This window comes from Micropterus dolomieu, linkage group LG21 (assembly GCF_021292245.1).
Source record: "Micropterus dolomieu isolate WLL.071019.BEF.003 ecotype Adirondacks linkage group LG21, ASM2129224v1, whole genome shotgun sequence".
NCBI lineage: Eukaryota > Metazoa > Chordata > Actinopteri > Centrarchiformes > Centrarchidae > Micropterus > Micropterus dolomieu.
The window spans coordinates 23,910,018-23,930,093 of record NC_060170.1 but is presented as its reverse complement, the minus strand read 5'-3'; the positions used below and the strand labels follow the sequence as shown (position 1 = coordinate 23,930,093).

Here is a 20,076-nt window from a genome sequence, read left to right as displayed (position 1 = left end):
TGGATAATCCATACAACCCACTGCCAGTTTCCATAAAACACTGCTGTTGAATTCAGTCTAAATTATATTTCTCAATCCTACAACAAAATTCTGCTTAATTTTACTGGGATGGTGGCAGAAATCTCCAAATTAAACTAAATTACAGAAACTATTTAAAATCATTGCTTTTAAACTTTCACTTAAGACTATCCAAAATGCAATTGTATATGTGCATTTCCGACAACCAATGTTTGGTTATTTAACATATACAAACCTATGATACAGACATATCAAAATAACAGACAAATTAATCAAAGGTGATGCTGAACCTGTTTTATTGTTCTAAGTAAAGATTTGTCAAAAATACAGAATCCTTTGTTCCAATCAGAACAAAAAGACTGAAAGCATGCACCGTTTAATAAAACATTTCCATGACATGTTAAAAATCTGTTCAAAAGGAAGGACACAGGCACCGAATAATTATGAACACACAACTTTTGCATTTAAATGAGTTTTTTTTTCTTCCAAAAATAAACACAGAACAGTCTTAGCTTAAATTCAAGGGAATAATCATACTGATAAAACCCAGTAAGTAGTTCTTGTTTGTGGGTGTGGTACACCACCCAACCGTAAAAGAGGGAGGAAGGTAATGGGCAACACTGATGTGTTTTTAGTGTACAAAAATAAAAGCTAATGTTTAAGTACAGGCTCCAGTGCAGAGCACTGCTCAATCAAGCCGAAGTCTGGAGTTACTTGGTGTGTCCAATTATCACCTGACGATGGACCAAAATGAGGAACAAATGTAGTCTGCAGTCTGTCACAGCATTAGTTGTTTATATATAAATGGAGCATAAATTTTATTAAACCTACACAAATGTTAGGATAGGATGGCTTAAACATAGATTAACATATATAAGCAGGTATATAAAAAGGACTAAAGAAAAACAAACCAGAAAAAAACAAACAAAAAAAAAAAAATAAACACACACAGGCTACCCAACCAAGAAACACCAGAGAACCTGCCCAAACTCTAAGATTGCAGCGGTGCTGACTAAATGCTTGAACAATGAAAATCTGATTTAACACGTGGAGGGATCAACAATGAAATTATACCCAAACATTTTACAACCAACTCTGCACAGTCCTTAGGGAGCCGTCAGCAATATAATGGCTGGAATGAAAACTGCCAGTCTGTAGTCTGCATGTCCTCTTTTATATTTCTATTTTCTGTCTTCTTTAATCACCCTTGGTAAGGAGGTCCTCTATGTAGGCATCAAGCTCATCATCTGTGTTTATGTCAATGTCCTGAAAGTTAAAAAAAAAAAAAAAGTTACTTTACTTACTGCATATTTTTTACATAACAACAGCAATTACATAAAGACTCCATCTGACAGGCAGGGAAGTTTTTAAGTAAGAGCTATATTTTGTCATACAGTTTGGAGACATTTAGTTTCTTGGATCATTCGTATATACAAATGAAGCAGTGAGTTTTACCTCTTGTACTTTTTGCAGAAGTGCTACAATGTTTGTTCGTAGCTTCTGTAGTTTCTCGTCTGCCTCCTTCAGTTTGACCTCATTGCTGTTGCTCTTCTCTTCAACAGCTTTAGCCCTGGCATCAGCTCTACTCTGGTACGAGTTACACAACGACTGGAGACCTGATTCATACTGCTGGAAATACTCTTTCTAAATTGGGGGGAGGGGTGCAACACACATAATACACAAGCACTCAATACTCTGGACAAATAAATCCCACAATAGTAAGAACAATCAACACATTCCCAGATTTATTAATAGTATTTCAATTTGTCATATAGCTGGACACTCCATTTCCTGTTCAAAATTAAATGTTTGACATTTTTTGTATTTTAGGTTAAATTCTAGCCTGAATACTAATCGATTAAATCATCTATTATCTATCTCACCAAAGGAAAGGACACCAACTCCTCGGCGGTCATGCTGTTAACATCGTCCTTTGGAATCCGAAAAGCAGGAGGGAAAAAGTAACGCAGCATTGTCCTGGAAACACGAACAAAACAGAAGAATGATTCTAAAGCTACGCGCCCTGGCTGCTGTTATCAACGCCGGTACAATGTAATCAGCTCACCTCAGCATGGTGACCAGACTATCAGTCACCTCTCGACTGGTTCCTGGTTGAGTAGTATCTGGCTCCATAGGTGCCAGCCCTTTCTCCGTCTCCTGTTGGGTGTCAGGGGTCTGAGAGTTTGGAGATGGCGGTCGCATCAACCGGACATCATCACTACCCTTAAACACCCTTCACAGACACACAAATACAAGTGTAGGGTATCAATTATCTAGCATGTCAACAAAACGTGCCTGAATGTAGAAACACAGACACCAGGGATGATCACAGATAATCCAAAGACTGGGAAACTAAAAGTTTAATTCTGTTTCCTCTGGAGGGATTCCTCTGTCCTATCAACTTTATCCTAACAGTTTTTAGTTTTTATGCCTAAATGTCCCACAATGTTTGCTGTGACATTACTGCGCACAAGTAAACATTTAAAATTACTGAAATCAGCCTCTCTAATCATTAAAGAACACAATAAAGCTTGTGCTGCTTGACATAATTTAAAAAACAATATAGCCTACAGGGACTCCTTAGAAGTAGAGTGAAATGTCCAGGCAGACGCTGGCCTCTAAATCAGAGAAAAGTATTTGTTTGGGTTGGTTGGCATGTGGATTATTTATGCGTACATGTGAGCAGATCAGAGCAGATCCGCGCATCACTAGCAGACACAGTATCTTACCATCGGTCTTTAGGGGTGGATCTGGGTACATAGTCAAACTTCACTTTCCAGCGAACACTCTGTTTATTGGCCTCCACAGCAATGACTTTGCCTGTGTACCACTCCTTGTTGACACGCACTTCAACCAGCAGTCCCTTATCTGTAAAAGCAAAAAGCATAGGCAGAAATCCCTCTCAGCTTTTAGAGCTTTATTTTTCCAGTTCAATGTGTGACACGTTAGTGTAGAGAAGTCCAGTGTTTCCCCTAGGATGGAGTTATAGCAGCGGAGGTGAAGCAAAATTTTTGTCTGAATATAAAACCCCAACACAACATGTCTCAGCAGTATTTCTCTTGTGTCCATGAGCATGCAATGCACATCAGAATAGTTTAAAACTTCAGTGTTTTCCCAGTTTAATGTGAGCTTTAGCTGAATGTTTTGGTGTTGGTGTTCATGGTCAAATATGTAATTTCACCATATGTCTGAACAAAGAGTTGGAAAAGCTAGAGCAGATAATAAATAACCAACAGCAAAAGATCAGTCTACTGGAGAAACTACAAACTTTAGATTTGGGGAAAGTTATTTGCTTGGTTGTGATGCTCTCCACAGTGATTTAACATTTATTGCACAGCATGTTTTGGACATCACCCCCTAAAACCCTGTTAATATGACATCAGAATCGTTACAGATACGGTTGTTCATGTTTGCCTTTTGTGTGCAACATGAGAAACCTCCTCCCTTCTGAGGTGCATTTTATTTGCATATTAAAATCCAAAAAGAAACGTCTCCTCATTAGCTTAAAAGGACTAGTTTGCATCACTAACCTCAGCTCCTCTTGTCACCACCGTCTTTTCTTTTCCTAACAACCACTCTTTCATCTGAAAAATAATTGAACCAGTCTGTACAGGACAGAGCTGTAGGCTATGCCAGTTTATTCTCAGATTGTAACTGATGTTCTCAACATTGGACAAGTAGGCAGTAATAAAATACAGCTACCAGTTACTTTCTATTGAACTAATGTTAAGTTACATAGCAGCCAAAAGACGCAGCCTGCTGTTGAAGCTTTCCTGCTCAGCTCAGTCTGAGGGGGGAGGGGGGATGTTAGCTAACTTAGCGCTAACAGGCTTCACTTTTTCAGCAGGTGGGGAAACAACAGACTTTTGTTGGTCTTGAGAAGCCGACACACTGTAACCAACACCGTACATTTACTGCCAGAATATTTTCCTCTGCTAGCGTTCACCGTCACTTTTTGCCACTCGGACAATCAAACACTCGCTACGCACCTCTTGATTCCTTACAGGAGTTACGCTGTTATAACAGCATCTGTCACATAGATGTTCTGCATAGAACGAGGTAGCCAAGCATTGAGTGTTGCCGTGCTCCCACAGTGTGCGAGTGAAAACATTTGTAGCGCATAGTTTAATTATCGTGGGAAATTTTAATAGCGGCGGTCATGATTCTGCAGCGGCGGTGCGCCACTGCTGAATGCATATAGGGGAAACACTGGCAGTCCATCTCACCTTTCTGAACATTTTTAGTGTCGTTCTCTGGTTCCTGCTGTGGAGACTTCTCAGATGCCTGCAAAAACAAAACAATCGTTACCACCACCAGTCATGGAGACACTGTCTACTAAAACGATAGAGTAAGGTTAAAAGAAATGACGTGCATCCCTGTTAATGAAAGAAAGTCCCAGTGTGACCTCAGGCATTGGGTGAGAATGGCATGCTTGATTGCAGAGAACCGTTAGAGAAGTATATGTCAACTTCAGTTTCAAGAGAGGATTGTTAGAAGAGAGAGAATGACAATGTGACAATACATCCAGATCTGCTGAAAGATTAAGCTGCCATGAGTGTTTAAGTTGTGAGTGGAGATGCAGGCCAGCTATATTTGAAGGTAATAGAGAGCGACCGAGTAAAGCTACCTTTGCTTTAGGTCCATGCTCTTGCATGGAAATGGATTTAGGGAGAGAGGTTGGTGTGAGTTGTGTCTGCCGTGTAGGAGTGGAAACTCCTTTCTTCTCAGGCTGCGATTGTATTTTCACCTGCAAGGTCAACAGCAGAGGGACTCTGATTGGAGGTTCAGTAACTAGCCATCAAGGACGCCCGTATTTCCTTCTTTTCTTCACTGTATAAGCCTAAAACTGATTTCAGGGTCACCATCTTGCCAGCCATCTGAATACTGTAGAAAGTTAATTAAGCCGTGCTCTCTGCAGTTTAGTTCAAAGTCTCTGATAAAAATATTTGTGCACAAGTGACTTAATCAGAAAATATTTGCTTATGCCCAGATGACGAAACGCCTTGCCACAGTACTAATGTTCTGTAAAGCTGAATATATGCACTGAACAGCAACATGGCAAAGAAATAAAAACATAGAAACACAAGCCAAACAACAGTTACAGCCTACACATGCACACAGATATTTTATTACTGTACTTTAGTTGCTGTTATTTTTATGTTACTAATAAATTACTAATAAAGAGAAGGTCATAATTTGAGTAACCTTTTTCTTGATAAGCTATTGGATATTTGATAGACACTTTGTCTGTAATAAATAAAGAATGTTATGGTGTTGCCAATTCTGTTCATTTCTGTCTCCTCTCATTCACTTTGTTCCCTTCATTGAAGTGAATTCCTTGTGGGAGACGAGTGGTAATGAAGGAGGAAACGCAACAAGCAGCAGAAAGGAGACAGCACAGTCCTCCCAGCATGTTGCACAATGCAGCACAAACCCTCTCTAACTTGTGAATTATGTCCCGTGTTTACCTCATCCAACTTGCCACGCTTGGGAGGTGGGGCCTTCTCAGCCACTTTCCCATGGTTACCAGCTGCTGCGGTCAACTTGGATTTCTTTGTCCGGGGTTCTTCTTCTTTACTCTCCTCCTCACTGTCCTCCTCCTCCTCTTCCTCCTCTTCTTCTTCCTCTTCCTCCTCCTCCTCCTCACTGTCCTCCTGCTCTATGATTCTCTTGCGTTGTCCAGCAACTGCTGGTTTGGCTGGTGATGCTTTGGCAGGTGTCTATGTAAGGAGACATATCACTGGGTTTAACTTGGACATGCAGCTGTACAATATTAAACACTTTCACAAACAAAACCTTCCACAGGTATTTTGTGCCATTAGTGGAAACGTCATAAAACCTGTAACTTACCCGTGAGCTTCGGCTGGGTGGGGGTGTTTTGGCAGTAGCTTTGGGCACAGGCTTTGCTGCAGGAGACTTTGCTGCAGGTTGCTTTGCTGCAGCTCTGGACCTGGATGGTTCAACTTTGGGTGGCGGAGGTAGAGGGGCAGGTGTTCGTGTGGGGCGCTGGGAAGCTGCACGAGATGGAGGGCCACTCTGTGCATTTTTTAAGTGAGCTGGGAGCGGCGGGGAGCGGGGACGTGTTGTGGACCTTTCAGAAGACCTAGTTGCCTAAACCGCCAACAACATAAAAGCAGACACAAAAAACATTTCAGTGAGATACTTAATGAAAAACAAGATCCCCACGGCAGTGTCAGTGAGCAACTATGTACTAAACTTGTTGACAAGTCATTATGAACAAACCAGACATTGGCCAACAAGTACAGGCACTAGGTTGTCTGTATTGAACTGCTTACATCGCAAAATCCGATGGTGTCCAGCGGATTATAATTAGCTCTGTGATCTTGGACTTTAATAGCTCCTGTGTTTCAGCAGGTTTTCTGCTCATGTTCAAACTTTCTGCCCATTTAAAATCTATCCCACATATCTGTGTTCTATGACATGCTGAGAAAAAAAGTTTGTTATTATGAGACTAATGTCATCATTTCATAAGAACTGGTAATATTTTCTTTAAGTCAATCTGCCCTGACCCCTGCTGTGAATTACGTTATTGCTCCAATGGTATTATTCCTTTCAGACCGTTTGACCGACACACTTTGAGACTGCATGTTACAATGAGACAAGCAGGTGGAAACCGAAACTAACGTACAACACTTGCAATCAGGCAGAACAAATGTTCTTCAAACTTCAGCACCTCCTATAAACTGCAGCTCACAGAGCAAGGTTGCGCTGTAGCAAAACTCTATTAGTTACCACTCAGTCACAACTGTCTGGACAGTACACTTGATTACTATTCGCAGCGTACGCTGGTGCTGTATCAGCTGGTCGGAGACGATTTGCTCTGTGCGTCAACGTTGCAGTTAAACGTTGGTTTTTCACTGCATGAGAAAATTGGCGTGACAGCATGTGAAAAATGTGCAAGTCTCGCGAGACTTTTAACCTGACAAGAAATCTCAACTCATCCAGTTTTACGAGAGAAAAAATTTGTTAAATTGTCTGTGATTATTTTGAATATTAAAATGGCAAAGAATCGCGTTAAATAAATTCTATAATTCAGAAACAAAAGTATAATTTTCAATGTCAATGCTGTAACTGTTTAACGGTCTTTTTAATGACTGGAAGCACACACTATTCTCTCTCAATTTTTCTCTTCACTTTCTAGAATTGAATGCATATTCTGAGGGGTACCTTTTACAAAAAGGAACATTTATTCAACTGTTGTTGAAAAAACACTAATAAAATTGGTTACAAAGTTAACAAAACTTGTGAAAACTTACTTCAAATGAGAAGAAATTCACCCAGAATTAGAAAACTACAAGAAGCATAGTATAAGGACTTTGTACCTGAGAGGAGCTCTCTGTTGGTTTCATGCTGACCTCCAATGGTAGCTTCTTTACATCTGCAGAAGATTTGATGGTGCTGGTTTTCTGATAGGAAGAAATACAATTTATTATGTCCTGATGAACACAAAACAGAGCGACTGACAGAGAGAGAGAGAGAGAGAGAGAAGGATTAGGTACCTGCAAGGCCTCTAGTTTCTCCTGCTGCTGTTTGATTTTCTCAGCCAGCTCCTTCTGTTTGTCTTCAGCCGTCTGCTTGTCTTTCTTCAGAACACCACATGGCAAATTCTGTTTCTGTTCAGGAGCGTCACACCTAAAAACACAAAATGCAGAAAGTATATAGCATGTAGGAACACGTCATTGATTGCAAAACAGCAATGTAGTGATGCATTGACAAATCTGGCATGCAGGACATATGTTAGTTCAATAATTTAACTGCAACTTTAAAGACACCATTAAACAACATTCTGTGCGTACCTGTCCTGGTTGCTGTCTGGGTTCATGAGACACACCCAACTGTCTGGGTAGCGTTTGTCCACAGCATCCATCTGGAATGGCAGCGTTCGCCACTTCAAACATTTATCTGAAAATAAAGAGCAGAATCAGAGTCAATGTACGTTTGTGGCAATAAATTAGTTTGTTGAGATACACTATGTGTGTGAATGTGTGTTTTGTGTGTGCATGGTTCTGTAACTTACCACACTGAATAGTAAGTGGTATCTCCATGGCGCGACGTCTCTTGTATCTCTGCTCTGATGACGGAGGTGCAGACCAGCTGGCAGACAGATATCCAAACTCATCCCAGAACTTCACTATGCCTTTCTGAGCTGCATAACAACATACAGACCCAAAGGTTAAAGTTATTCAAGTAAATGGGTCTGTACCTGTTCTGAAGGTAAAGACCATGTGTGAGAATTGAGACTACTCTCCACCTGTCGAATTCATACTCCAAAAAAAACATAGGGGCTCAGCAGCCTCCCAGTGATCATGGCCGGACCAGGGGCAAACTTAGCCTCTGAGACAAACTGAGGCCAGTTTGACGACAAGCAACACAGTACCGAGCTCTGACCCGGACTCTAACTACAGTTTGTATAAACTGTAATTAGCGCCTAAAGCTACTCTTTTGACTAGATCAGCAACTCAGTGATTCAGTTACTATCCAAAGCTTGAACTTTTTCCAACTTGAAACTTTGTCTGTAACTGGATCAGAGATTTAAATCCCTTGACACTGACATTTGACAACTTGACAAGTACTGACAAACCTGCTTGTAAGGCTTAATTATTGTTTTATTTGAACTGTGCTAGTTAGTGGCAAAGGAAAATCCAGCAATAGAGAGAAACTCACCAATGTTACTGTCCTTCCAGTACTGAGCTAAATGTTCCCCCATGGATTTCAGTAAATGCCGATACTCCTTAGCATCTGCAAAGTCCTGTTTGTTGTGAGTTGGCTCTAGAACTAAATATGGGACATCCACTACTCCAACCACACCTCCACAGGCCCTAAAACACAAATCACATAACTGTTACAAACCTTTCCTAGAACGACCTCAGGGCTATCAAAGTTTTGTAATATGTGCAAGATTGAAAAAGGTAAATACTTTCACTGTTTATCATAAAGTGTACTCAGTGGTATAATAGGTCAAACATTGAGCATTTCTCACTCATTTTGCATTCTTGGTATAGATCAGAGGTCACTAATAGGCGGACCGCGGTCCAAATCCGGACCCAGCCAGATTCACCAGAGATGTTTTGGAAACACACACAAATTGAGACGAAAGCGAAAAGAGATTTCACATGGCTTTTAATCAAGAATGTACAGATTCTTACATGTACATTCCTCCCACGGGCAGTTCAAAACCAGAATATCTCATAGATCTCCAATGCTAGCTGGCAGGAGAAACTAGAGGTCACGTTTCTCACTGAACAAGAGAAAGTAGGAACTGTTCATTTGTTATGATGTGTTGAGTGTTTATTATAAAATTGGTTAAGACTACACTTCATCACTTCAAGCTACACTTTTTATTTATTTTTTTCTAAAAATTAGGCACTTTATTTAAGTTTTCTTTATAGTATATTTTAGTTTAATTTATTATTAGAGTATTTATTATCCCTCCAGTTTGATGTGAAAACTGACTGAAATATTATTTGATTTGACAGTCCATTGTTGACTAAAAACATATATTGATACAACTATACGTTATGGTACTGAATGATAACGCAAGTTAATCGTTTTGATGTTCCAGACCTTTGCTTCAGGAACTTTTCTCTAACTGGACCTCTTTGAATTGTAATTGAATACCCCTGGTATAGATAATCCCCCAAATCTTCCTTCTAACCAGTTAAAACTTCTTAAAATTCTCCTCTTCTGTTCTAGGATACGTATTTTACTTATGTGGGTGTCAGAGGATTCCCCCTAGCATTCCACATTGGATGAGTAGTGTGCTGGAGCTCATGCCCCTCGAAGCCCTTAGTTTTTATTTGGAAGAAGAACTTTTTAGTTTCATAAAGTCTGGATATTAGATCCTGTATTGCCCATTCATTGTGTCTGTGCATTCCTGATTTATACTGTATGTTGCAGTACTGCATTGTGTATTGTAGGGCTGATCCCTAATAGTTGACGATTCGATGCTTTGATGGGCGGAGCCTGATTCGACTGTCAATCTCACAGTTGAAGCTTCGCAGCAAAACATGGATTATGCCATTTTGGCTATATGGGGGTGCTCAACGTCTGATTTTACATAGAAATACTAGTTTTCTCCTAATAAGTAAATATACAGCCTATTACAATATACATTTCAACTTTTAATGCTGTAAATAAACATGTAAAAAGAAAAAAAAACTTCAATGAATCAATAAATGCTTTTAAAGCGCGTGAATACATCCAAAATTGTAACCCTAACCCTGGGTCGCCAGTGCGCCTGTGTATGCATAGCGTGTAAGTGTAGTGGCAGTGGTGTTGTGCAGAGTTGTCATTTATCAACGTTGATACACACACACACACACACACACACACACACACTTACTTTTCACATTACTTTTCTCTATGTGCATATTACTCACATGCCTCCCTCCAGCTGGGGACCCGTCTTCTCGTACATCTTGATGAGACGAGAGCAGTTGTACACAAACATGCCATCCAGGTCCCTCTGTTCAATGTTCACTCCAAATATAAAATTCAACTCCTTGGGCTCCTTTAATGCTCTGAGGAACAAGAAAGTGTTGGAGACTGAATGGAAATAGACCAGCAAAGCCCAGCAAAAACATAAAATATTTAAAGTGCTGTGTCAAGTTAATATTCTCCACACATCGTTGACAAATCTATATAAAGATCACATCAATCATTTTTGCCAGTAAAAACTCTAATATAGAGGTAACTTAAATTACCAGGCTAAGGGGGAGAAACAAAACATTTCATGTTGACGGTTTGTAAATCTGTAAATAGGTGAAATAAGGTTTTACTTTTTTTTATATATTTATTTTTTTAAAATCGTACCTCTGTTTGGCTTCGAGAATCCTTTTCTTCATGTCAGCATCCTGTCGAAGCATCATGGCCGAATCTTGAACCTTTCTCAGAATTGCCTTCAGGAAGAGAGAGAGAGTTGAGACATAACAACCCTAGATTAAGGTCAAGGTTTTTAGACAAACTCTGTGTCAGTTTCAGTTTAAAAGCTTGTTGACATAGACACAGCCACATTTGCATTTGACAATATTAACCAAAATAGACTCTCTGCATTACCCGTGAATCTTTTGACACGTCCTCTCCTAATCTGGCCTCCAAAGCCACACGCTTACTCTCTGCCTCCCTGGCTTTTTCTTCCGCTGAAATAAATAATAAAAATGTTAATTGACGAGAGTGAGGGAGTCAAGCAACAAGCTGTAAATGAAAACACTAATTTCACCACTGTCTCACCGATCTTGGCAAGGTGATCTGCTTTCTTCACTTCTTGCTCAGCACGAGTTTTAAAACGAGTTGATGTGTATTTATAAACCCTGTTAAAAAAACAAGAATGCTAATGAAAGTCTTGTCACTGGAATAGAGTAGTTACAAACACAGTAGACAGTTGTTATTATATTACCTTGGTTTATAAAGACAGCAGGACAGTCTCTTGGTCCTGACTTTATGTCCCTGGATAAAAATCCTCATGCGTGGGTCGATGTACAAAACAGCAGCATATGCCCTGAACGACCTCTTCTCTGGCTTCCTGTGAGAGAGGGCAGGACATGGCCATCAACATTCACACGCATTCTGATCAATACAATCACCATCAAATAAAATCAATGTACAAAATGTAATTCCTTTCACCACAGGTTAGTGATCCCTTGGTTAAACTGTTTAAATGGTTTAATGGTGTCACATTTCGCGAATCACTCAAAGTAACGACTATACTCACACTCCTTCAACAAGAGTCCCAGCCATCAGTATGTCCTGGTGATCCGTCTCTACATCGAGCTCTGGTTCTCTGTTGTCCATCAGCTTCAAGTTATAGATGATCACAAGAGTACCTTATAACAAAATACAACATCAGAATCAATATCAACCGCGTCATTCCCCAGGAATAAAGCCCCTTTTCCATCGCATGGTACCAGCTCGACTCGCCTCGACTCTACTCACCTTTTTTGGTTGTCCATTGGGGAAAATGGTACCTGGTATCACCTCTGTCGAGGTTCCAAGCGTGCTGAGGCGATACCAAAAGGTGACATGAAAACACTGCAGACTACTGATTGGTCAGAGAGAATCGACAACAAATCCGTGTTGAAAGAACCTAGTTAGCAGGTGGTGTGTGTAGCTAGTCCTGTGGTGTTTACAGCTGAGCTGCTGCTGCTGCTGCTGCTAACATTAGCTGAGTTTAGGTGTTCAGTTTGTTTTTAGTTTAGGATTCCTTTGGCGTGTACTGTTCAGGAACTTTTTACTGGGAGCAGATTTACCACCGCAACCGTTTCCTTTCCAAAACAAACGGACCCAGTCATTAAAACATTTAAAACACTGAATAGAGCCGTTTCATCCTAAAAAATATGTGTCTCTTCAGCGGACACTGGTTGTCAGTGAGCAGACCTCTTGACAGAGTATGAGCTGTCGGCTGGAAATGTTTCAATGTCAGGCAGCGTTTATGTTAAACAAGTAAAACGCAACATAACTATTCATTTTTATTTATCAGCAGGGCCGTGTTGTTGGACCGGAGGTGTCCCAGACCTGCCAAACTGCTGCATTTTCATGTTTGTGTTTCTTTTTTGTTTCTTTCTCTGATGAACTTCATGGCTTTTTCCAGTTTGTTATAAACTTGAATTGTGTGCCTCTTCACTATACTCGCACAAGATTACGTCATGGCGTGCTGTGTTGCTATGACAAACAGCCACATTGAGTGGGTATATCTGCGATGGAAAACGCATGACGGGGCACCAAAGCGAGTCGAGCAGAGGTGAGTTGAGCTGGTACCATCCAGTTCTTAGAATGCCATTTTATGTTTTACATATAAGCCAGCAAAGTTTTGTGGGTATGAACTTGTCTAATTAATGGAGATCACAAAATGAATCTCTTTAAATGAGATACATATTTATATGCTTACCACTGCTGCTTTCTATTTTATTGAACTGCTCCATCAGCTGCTGTTCGTTTTTAAAAGGTGAGTATTTGAAGATCAGCTCTGTCTCTATGGCGTACTTCTCTGGGTCAGAGGTCAGCGGCTCCTTGGTCTTCAGATCCCAGGAGGGGAGTGGCACTATCACCTGAAGAGAGAGGATCAAAATCCTATTGTAAACAAGTTCAGAGATCTTTATTTTGTCAAACAAAATAAAATGGGTAGCCAAATATATCTCATCAGCAGCAACCTAATTCACAGATATTAAAAATTAGGCAAAACCTAGGCATCCATAAAAAGCAGTTGTAATGTCAAGTTTTTTTTTTTTTTTTTTAAACAAGAAAATAACAACTTTCACTTCTTGTAAAATTATGGAAATGGCAAGAGACATGACTACTCTCATAGCTGGCAATGGTAACATAATAAAACAATTTCTGTTTGATCTTGTTACAAAAATAATTACCCGCTCCATATGTTCTAGAGAAAGTCAAATGTGCAATCTGTTGAAATGCAAACAGCAGCATCGTCTTCACAATATACAGAGATGTAACTCCATACTGAACTGGCCATCTGTGTCTTTCTCACTTTTGTGACACTGTGTTAACAATCCAATGAAATGTCGCATAATTTCTGACAAGGGGTGCAAAAATCATTATCTCGATTATTTTGGTCAAAATTGAGATCACGATTACCTCACACAATAACTGATTGACTTAGAAAACATCATCTATTTACTGAACTTTTTTATTGAAATTTTAATGCTTCATTTTAAAAATTATTATGCATTACCCCAAAATCCCCATGAAATAGGAAATAGCAATCCAACATTAATAACTTTAAACAGCAACTTAGAGCGCAAGAAAATGACAGCAACGTAGTGTTGAAGGGGCCAGACCAGGTGACAGGTGAACTACTGGAGTTGACAACAACTCGTTACATTACATAACAAATTCTGTCTGAAGATGCAGTTATTTAAACTAATGGTGAGTAAGAAAACTACAAATCCAAAAATATGTTACACAATGGATATTTTACAAGCACGGACCAGGTAAGTATAAATAATATGTAATTTGTTAAGCTATGAGTATAGAGGAAAAGTCAACTAGCTGCTAGGCAATGTAACAGTTGACTCTGACCTCATCCAGTCCTTCCTCTTCGTGGAAAGTCCTTGACAGGAAAAGGCAAGTAAGCTTGTTGTTCTTTTTTGTGAACAAGATGAAGTCTTTTCCGATACGCATAGAGCCACTGTGAAAACACACAGAATTTAACAATATGTGAAATTATTCAACCACTAATGTAAATATAATATACCAAATGCACAATGCCATAATAACACATGAAGAATTAGGTGAAGGGCTTACGATTTCAGTCCGTTTCCATACTGGCCAATCTGAGTGGACTCAGGGGACCGTTTGTTTGACTTTCCAAACTGAATAACATGGGTTGCCTCATCTAATAAAAGAAAAGTGTTCAGCATCATGTTTCACACACAAAATACATCTCTCTCCAGAAAACCTCATGGTAGACCCACACAAAGCACCTTAAAATGGTGAAAAATAAAACTAGCTTGAAGTGATTTCTCTGGTAATAAAGTGGCACTTACGAGGGTCCATTCCAATACCATCATCCAGAAAACAGAGCATGTAGCCGCCACGCAGCTCTGGCCTTTTTTCTGTCAGCAAAGCAGGAAGGTGAGAGAGACATGTTATGAGCAACGAATGAATATGCACGCTTCAGTGTGTGCATTTTACTGAGGTGTACCTGTGTAGATGTCTATTCTCGTGGCATTGGCATCTCTGTGAAAGACAAGAAACAACAAATATATCAGGTTAATATAAGATTTCCAGGCAGCATAACTTGTCAATAATTATAAGCACTGCTGAAAATCAATACGGGTACCTTGAATTGTCCACAAGCTCCGCCAAGGCTCCAAATAAAAACTCGTGGGTTGTTCTGAAAACAGACGTCTAATTGCATTAATTCAATATACTTTATTATTAAAAAGGATTAACTAGTCAGAGAAAGAGTATGCATAACAGAAACTTGTTGACAAGGTCTGAGCTCCAAATTAATATTCTGTGTGGGGTTGTTAATTAGTTATTCAACCTGTATTTCCTCCAGTCTTCTGATAGATATGTGTCAATGTAAACAGAACAGAACATTGTGAAGTAACAATGTATTAACTGGTTTGGCCACTTATTCATATGGTACCAAGAGCTCTATTCTCAATTACCGCTTACCAACAACTTCTTATTGTGACAAGACGTGACAATTCCTAATACTTGGTGAAACATTTACTCAATCAAGTGTCAAATGTAATGACAATTGCCCACCACATGGTCACCAGTTATTTGTACTTGTACGAAAACAAGCACTAATTGTTTTAGTCCTACCCTTGTGGTTAAACCCTTCCTGGACCTGTGCATAATCCCTTGGCAGCACATTTGGATTGAGTCCAGGAAGTGATAACATCTGTTTCTAAATGTGCTGACCGGTACAGCACTAGATTTTAAACATTGCTCAGTCAGGCTACGTCACAAGAAATTGCTTATGTCTACTTGTTTTGTAGCACTGACAAGAAAGGGAACCTTGGTTTCATCATCACTTCTGCAGTGCACACTCAACAATGCAACTGTTTTAAATCCATGACAGTATATATATATATATATACAGTATAGTCATCACTCCACAGGTGACTTGTGTAAAGTGTGACTTCCTGGTACTCACATTTTCTCTCACTGAGTTTTTATTCAGACCCAGCATCACTGCCGTTTACTGAATTTAGTGTTCTCAGACGAATTTCAAACTGGCGCTAAAACCACTTACAGGATCCCTTCATGTTTTAATATCACTGACACACACTTGTGAATTGTAAGCCACAATGCAAAATTTGATGACCTCTGACATGAACTTTAATGAAACTATCTTTAACAACATTCTTTTGTCAAAATGTAAAAAACCTGAAGAGTTAACCGGGTCACTAAAGATGTGAGGTATGCATCATAAGTGTTAAATTTTTTTTTCAATGTATGCTGGACGCAAGCAATAGTAATGTTGTGACTGCCTCTTTAAAATCTAAATTGCACTGTTGTCTCACTGTTAACTATAAATAAATAGACACAATGATGAATACATTTGTTGATATTAACTTATTTTCACAGTAACATGAAGGTGCAGCATGTCGGTGTCAGGTTTATATTTATTATTAGTGCAGAGCAGCGTTTTCTTTGATATTGAAAGGCTTTGGTGACTCGGGAAATAAAGATCTTTGTTTTTGTGCCATTTATAAATCAGATCACAAAGCAGAACTGGAGAATCAGAATGAGTGTGTCACACAGTTTTTTGTTTTATTAAATTGCACCCTTTTTGCGGTTATGTAATCGCACATGACGACATTGCGATGCAATTGTAATTAGATTAATCGTGCAGCCCTAATACAAGCTGTAACATACTCTCTGTAGAGATACTTTCTCTATACCCTCCATTGCCTGTTGTGTTGTTTGGGCTGCCTTGTTGAGCGCTGTGGCACTGAGAACATTATTTCCCACAATTTAAGCTCTATTATATTTTCCAAATTTTATAGGATTAGTCCAACAAATTGTTTGGTTTATAATGCGTACCTAACCGAAAGCCTTGTTCTGAACGGTTCATTACAAATACGTGTATTGTTACACCCATGCATTGAACAGTTACATCCGCAAGAGAAATTGATGTTGCAAGTAACACACACTGACAGAGTAGAGTTTAGTAAATGTTAGCTAATATGTGTTACAAGTATCACATAACATAACATTAAATCGTCCATGTAGACTTTAGAAACCATTTTTCCTTAAAGGCAAAGTCGTATTAAACACACTAAAACATGAAACTAAAAAGACAGCATATTCTCCTCATCTCTGAATAGATTATGAATTGATAATTAATAGGGTCATGGACACGGGAAGTAGTGCTGTGGGGGCTGCATCATCCCCTAAAACCAGCCATTATAAAATCCATCACTTGATAATAAAGGATAATAACGTGTGATGCAGCAGAGAGCGAGAGAACTTATGTGGACGAGGAAGAGGGTGGAAAGTGTGAATATGAACATAAATGTCGAGGTAATATAATTTCCTTTGATCATGAAGCCGAATGTTACAGTACAGTTCAATGGTTTATCAGTGAAGAGTATGAACTACACTGCAGACTGGAGTCTCTGTTAACATTGACAGACAGATGAAACGTCTCTATCGTCACTGCGCTGCATTATTATAAACTCTGATGCACTGGTTGTGGATCACATCTCTCTCTCATCCATACACTGTGTGTCCTTCTTCAGCTCCCTGCAGGTCTCATGCTTTATATCCTGTTGTTGACTTTGTAGTTGCTGCGGCTGCTTTGACATACAGTATGCTGGTATTCAAGTTTGCTGTCTGCTGAAATGTAAAACATTCTCAAATTCTTATTACTAACCAAGTTATCATGCTCATTCAAATGAATACAAAAGCCACAAATATAATGCACAATTTAGTACAACGTCATTATATAAACTGAACTTCTCTCAGCATCCCCAGCTGTGACCACTGTCCCTGAACAGGGTCAAGACTGATCATTTATTTATGATCATATTCAGGTGCATCTGTGCAAACATACCGCCCTCTGTGGGCCTCGCAAACATATTTTAATATATGAGATGGTGGTCTGCAATGTAAGTTATCATAATTACCTGTATTACCTGTAGTATTAAGTTGATATGCACAAATGAATTACCAGAATGGCAGTACTTACGAATTTGTGTGCAGGTACTCAAAGGTAAGCTGAGCCCTGCTCAGGTTGCTATAGTTGGAGTAGGCCATGGCCACTCACAAGGATTTCCTGTTTCCTGTCCAACCGAGCTCTAGTCCAAAGCTTTCATCCTAAAGAGAGAAGAAAACTATCACAGGTCTTGTATAATAACCTACAAAGTACCATACTCGATTAACTGACACCACTGACATGCGCTGACATCAGCTGATACGGACGTTTTACAAGTCACAGGGGGCAAGTTAACACCCGCGGCTCCCCCCCATGTGAACGGTACCACGTGGGAGGCCTGTTTAGGAACAACAAAATGTTGTGCCTCAAAGCAAAGAGCGCCTTTAGGCAAGGTGTTAGCTATGAAGACACTGAGTTACGTGTATGTAATTTTGAGGCAGAAGTCAGAAATGGGTCTACCGTTAGCTAGGTTTCTGTGAAGTGAAGCCAAGTCATGTTAAATGAAGCGCATATGATATAAATGTTCCCGACGTTATACAGCAACGGTTAACGTTACTAACGTCTAATGTTAGGCTAGGCTAGGAAGGTAGCTAGCGGACATTAGCGTCTTCTACGGATTGTTTATGATGTATATTAGCGTTAACGGTAGCTAACGTTAGCTGCTTTACACTGACAAAAACATGTAGCTGACCTATCAAGTGATTTCCCCCGACTTTGCAGACCGTTTCAAATGACGGCGACTTTGTAGTGGCTTCGCGCTTGTGTAATAATCCGTCCAAGGAGGAATAAATACTTTGTAACGTATCGTTTCCTTTTCCCTAACGTGAAATCCGCCAGGCCGCGAATAATCCAACCACTTCTTCGTTCGTTGGTTTCCCTCTGGTATGCAGAAATCCCGCCTCTATTTTTCGATACACAGCCAATAGGAAAGCACCATGTAAAGATTCTTAACGGTGATTGGAGGAGAAGTCTTGCAACGTAGACTGGTAACGCCGGTGCATCAGTCAGTTGTGGTTCCTGGAGTCATTGTTTAATCAGAGCAATATGTATTTATGTGTATAATAGAAAACATTGACTTACAGAAGAAAAATGTGTTTATCGATTGTCAACTGATCAGCCTATATAAGGACTTATAATTGACAATACCGGCCTGTTACTACTTATGTCAACAGTGTCAGAAAACATCAGTACAATGACTTTTGTTGTTGACCAATTTTATTAGGCCTACTTTATTTAAAATGTAGGTGGTTGGTCCTCCTTTTTAGTTCTACACATTAAGGTCATTTTGACAATAATACCGCATTCACTGTAAGAGATTCGAAGCACGTTTAAAGTCTCTGCAAGTTGATCTCCATAGTGTACTAAAATAAGTGAATCAGAATCAGCTTTATTTGCCAGGTATGTGTACACATACGAGGAATTTGACTCAGGATTGTACATTGCTCACAATGTGCTTACTTATACTATAATATAATAATAAAATCAGACACAGGCTACAGTATAGAGAACACATATATACAAAACAAAAACATTATAGACAGATTGAGACAATAGTGCAATGAGCAGAGTGCAAAGGATGCTGGAGTAAATTATTATTATTATTTTTATTATTATTATGTACATGTCAGAGGTGGATGAGATATACAGGTATACATACACATACATGTGTACATGTACATAGTGAAATGGAGCACAGTGCAAAGGATGCTGGAATAAATAAGTATGTGCAGGTGTTATGTATTTGACGTAGGTGGATTTGGTATACAGTATATCCATATGAGAATATAACAATATGAACAGCATGAACAGATCTGAAATAGAGAATGAGAGAATGATGAATAAAAAAATAAGTGGTAACCTGTAAACAGGTGGCTGATTAGAGGCAGAGTTACTAGGTTATTGCCTATTGCACAGGAATTTTTCCTGACACCGTGAGTCAGAAGTAAGCTGTTCATCAGAGTGATGGCTTGTGGGAAGAAACTGCTTCTGTGTCTGTTGGTTTTGGCATACAGTGCTCTGTAGCGCCTACCAGAGGGGAGAAGCTGGAACGGATTGTGTCCGGGGTGACTCCTCCTGAAGTCCACGATCATCTCCACAGTTTTGAGCGTGTTAAGCTCCAGGGATGATGAACGCCGAGCTGAAGTCCACGAATAGGATCCTTGCATATGTCCCTGGAGAGTCGAGGTGTTGCAGGATGGAATGCAGACCCAAGTTGAGAGCATCATCCACTGACCTGTTTGCCCTGAAGGCAAACTGCAGGGGGTCCAGCAAGGGGCCTGTGCTGTCCTTCAGGTGGGCCAACACCAGTCTTTCAAAGGACTTCATGACTACAGATGTCAGGGCGATAGGCCTGTAGTCATTTAGTCCAGAGATGGAGGGTTTTTCGGGGACCGGGATGATTGTGAAGC

At 39.7% G+C, this 20,076-nt stretch overlaps 1 protein-coding gene across 2 annotated transcripts; it reads right to left on the bottom strand.

Annotated features, from left to right (window-relative positions):
- Nucleotides 1-297: 297 nt before the first annotated feature.
- On the bottom strand, nt 298-18,549 carry morc2 (MORC family CW-type zinc finger 2). Of its 2 annotated transcripts, XM_046034945.1 has the most exons (28): nt 18,360-18,549; nt 17,702-17,829; nt 14,834-14,887; nt 14,696-14,730; nt 14,538-14,606; nt 14,296-14,386; nt 14,071-14,179; nt 12,923-13,082; nt 11,750-11,861; nt 11,435-11,560; nt 11,269-11,348; nt 11,095-11,177; nt 10,852-10,937; nt 10,419-10,559; nt 8,704-8,858; nt 8,057-8,185; nt 7,836-7,941; nt 7,539-7,671; nt 7,362-7,445; nt 5,869-6,129; nt 5,487-5,738; nt 4,646-4,765; nt 4,245-4,302; nt 2,748-2,886; nt 2,084-2,251; nt 1,902-1,995; nt 1,474-1,662; nt 298-1,284 (listed from the first exon to the last, which is right to left on the bottom strand). In XM_046034945.1, exons 2-28 carry the CDS (start codon nt 17,767-17,769, stop codon nt 1,216-1,218), a joined length of 3,171 nt encoding a protein of 1,056 aa, XP_045890901.1. In that variant the 5' UTR covers nt 17,770-17,829; nt 18,360-18,549; the 3' UTR covers nt 298-1,215. The 2 variants fall into 2 exon arrangements, with proteins under 2 accessions (XP_045890901.1, XP_045890902.1); XM_046034946.1 differs by lacking the exon at nt 4,646-4,765.
- Between the last annotated feature and the right edge of the window lie 1,527 nt (nt 18,550-20,076).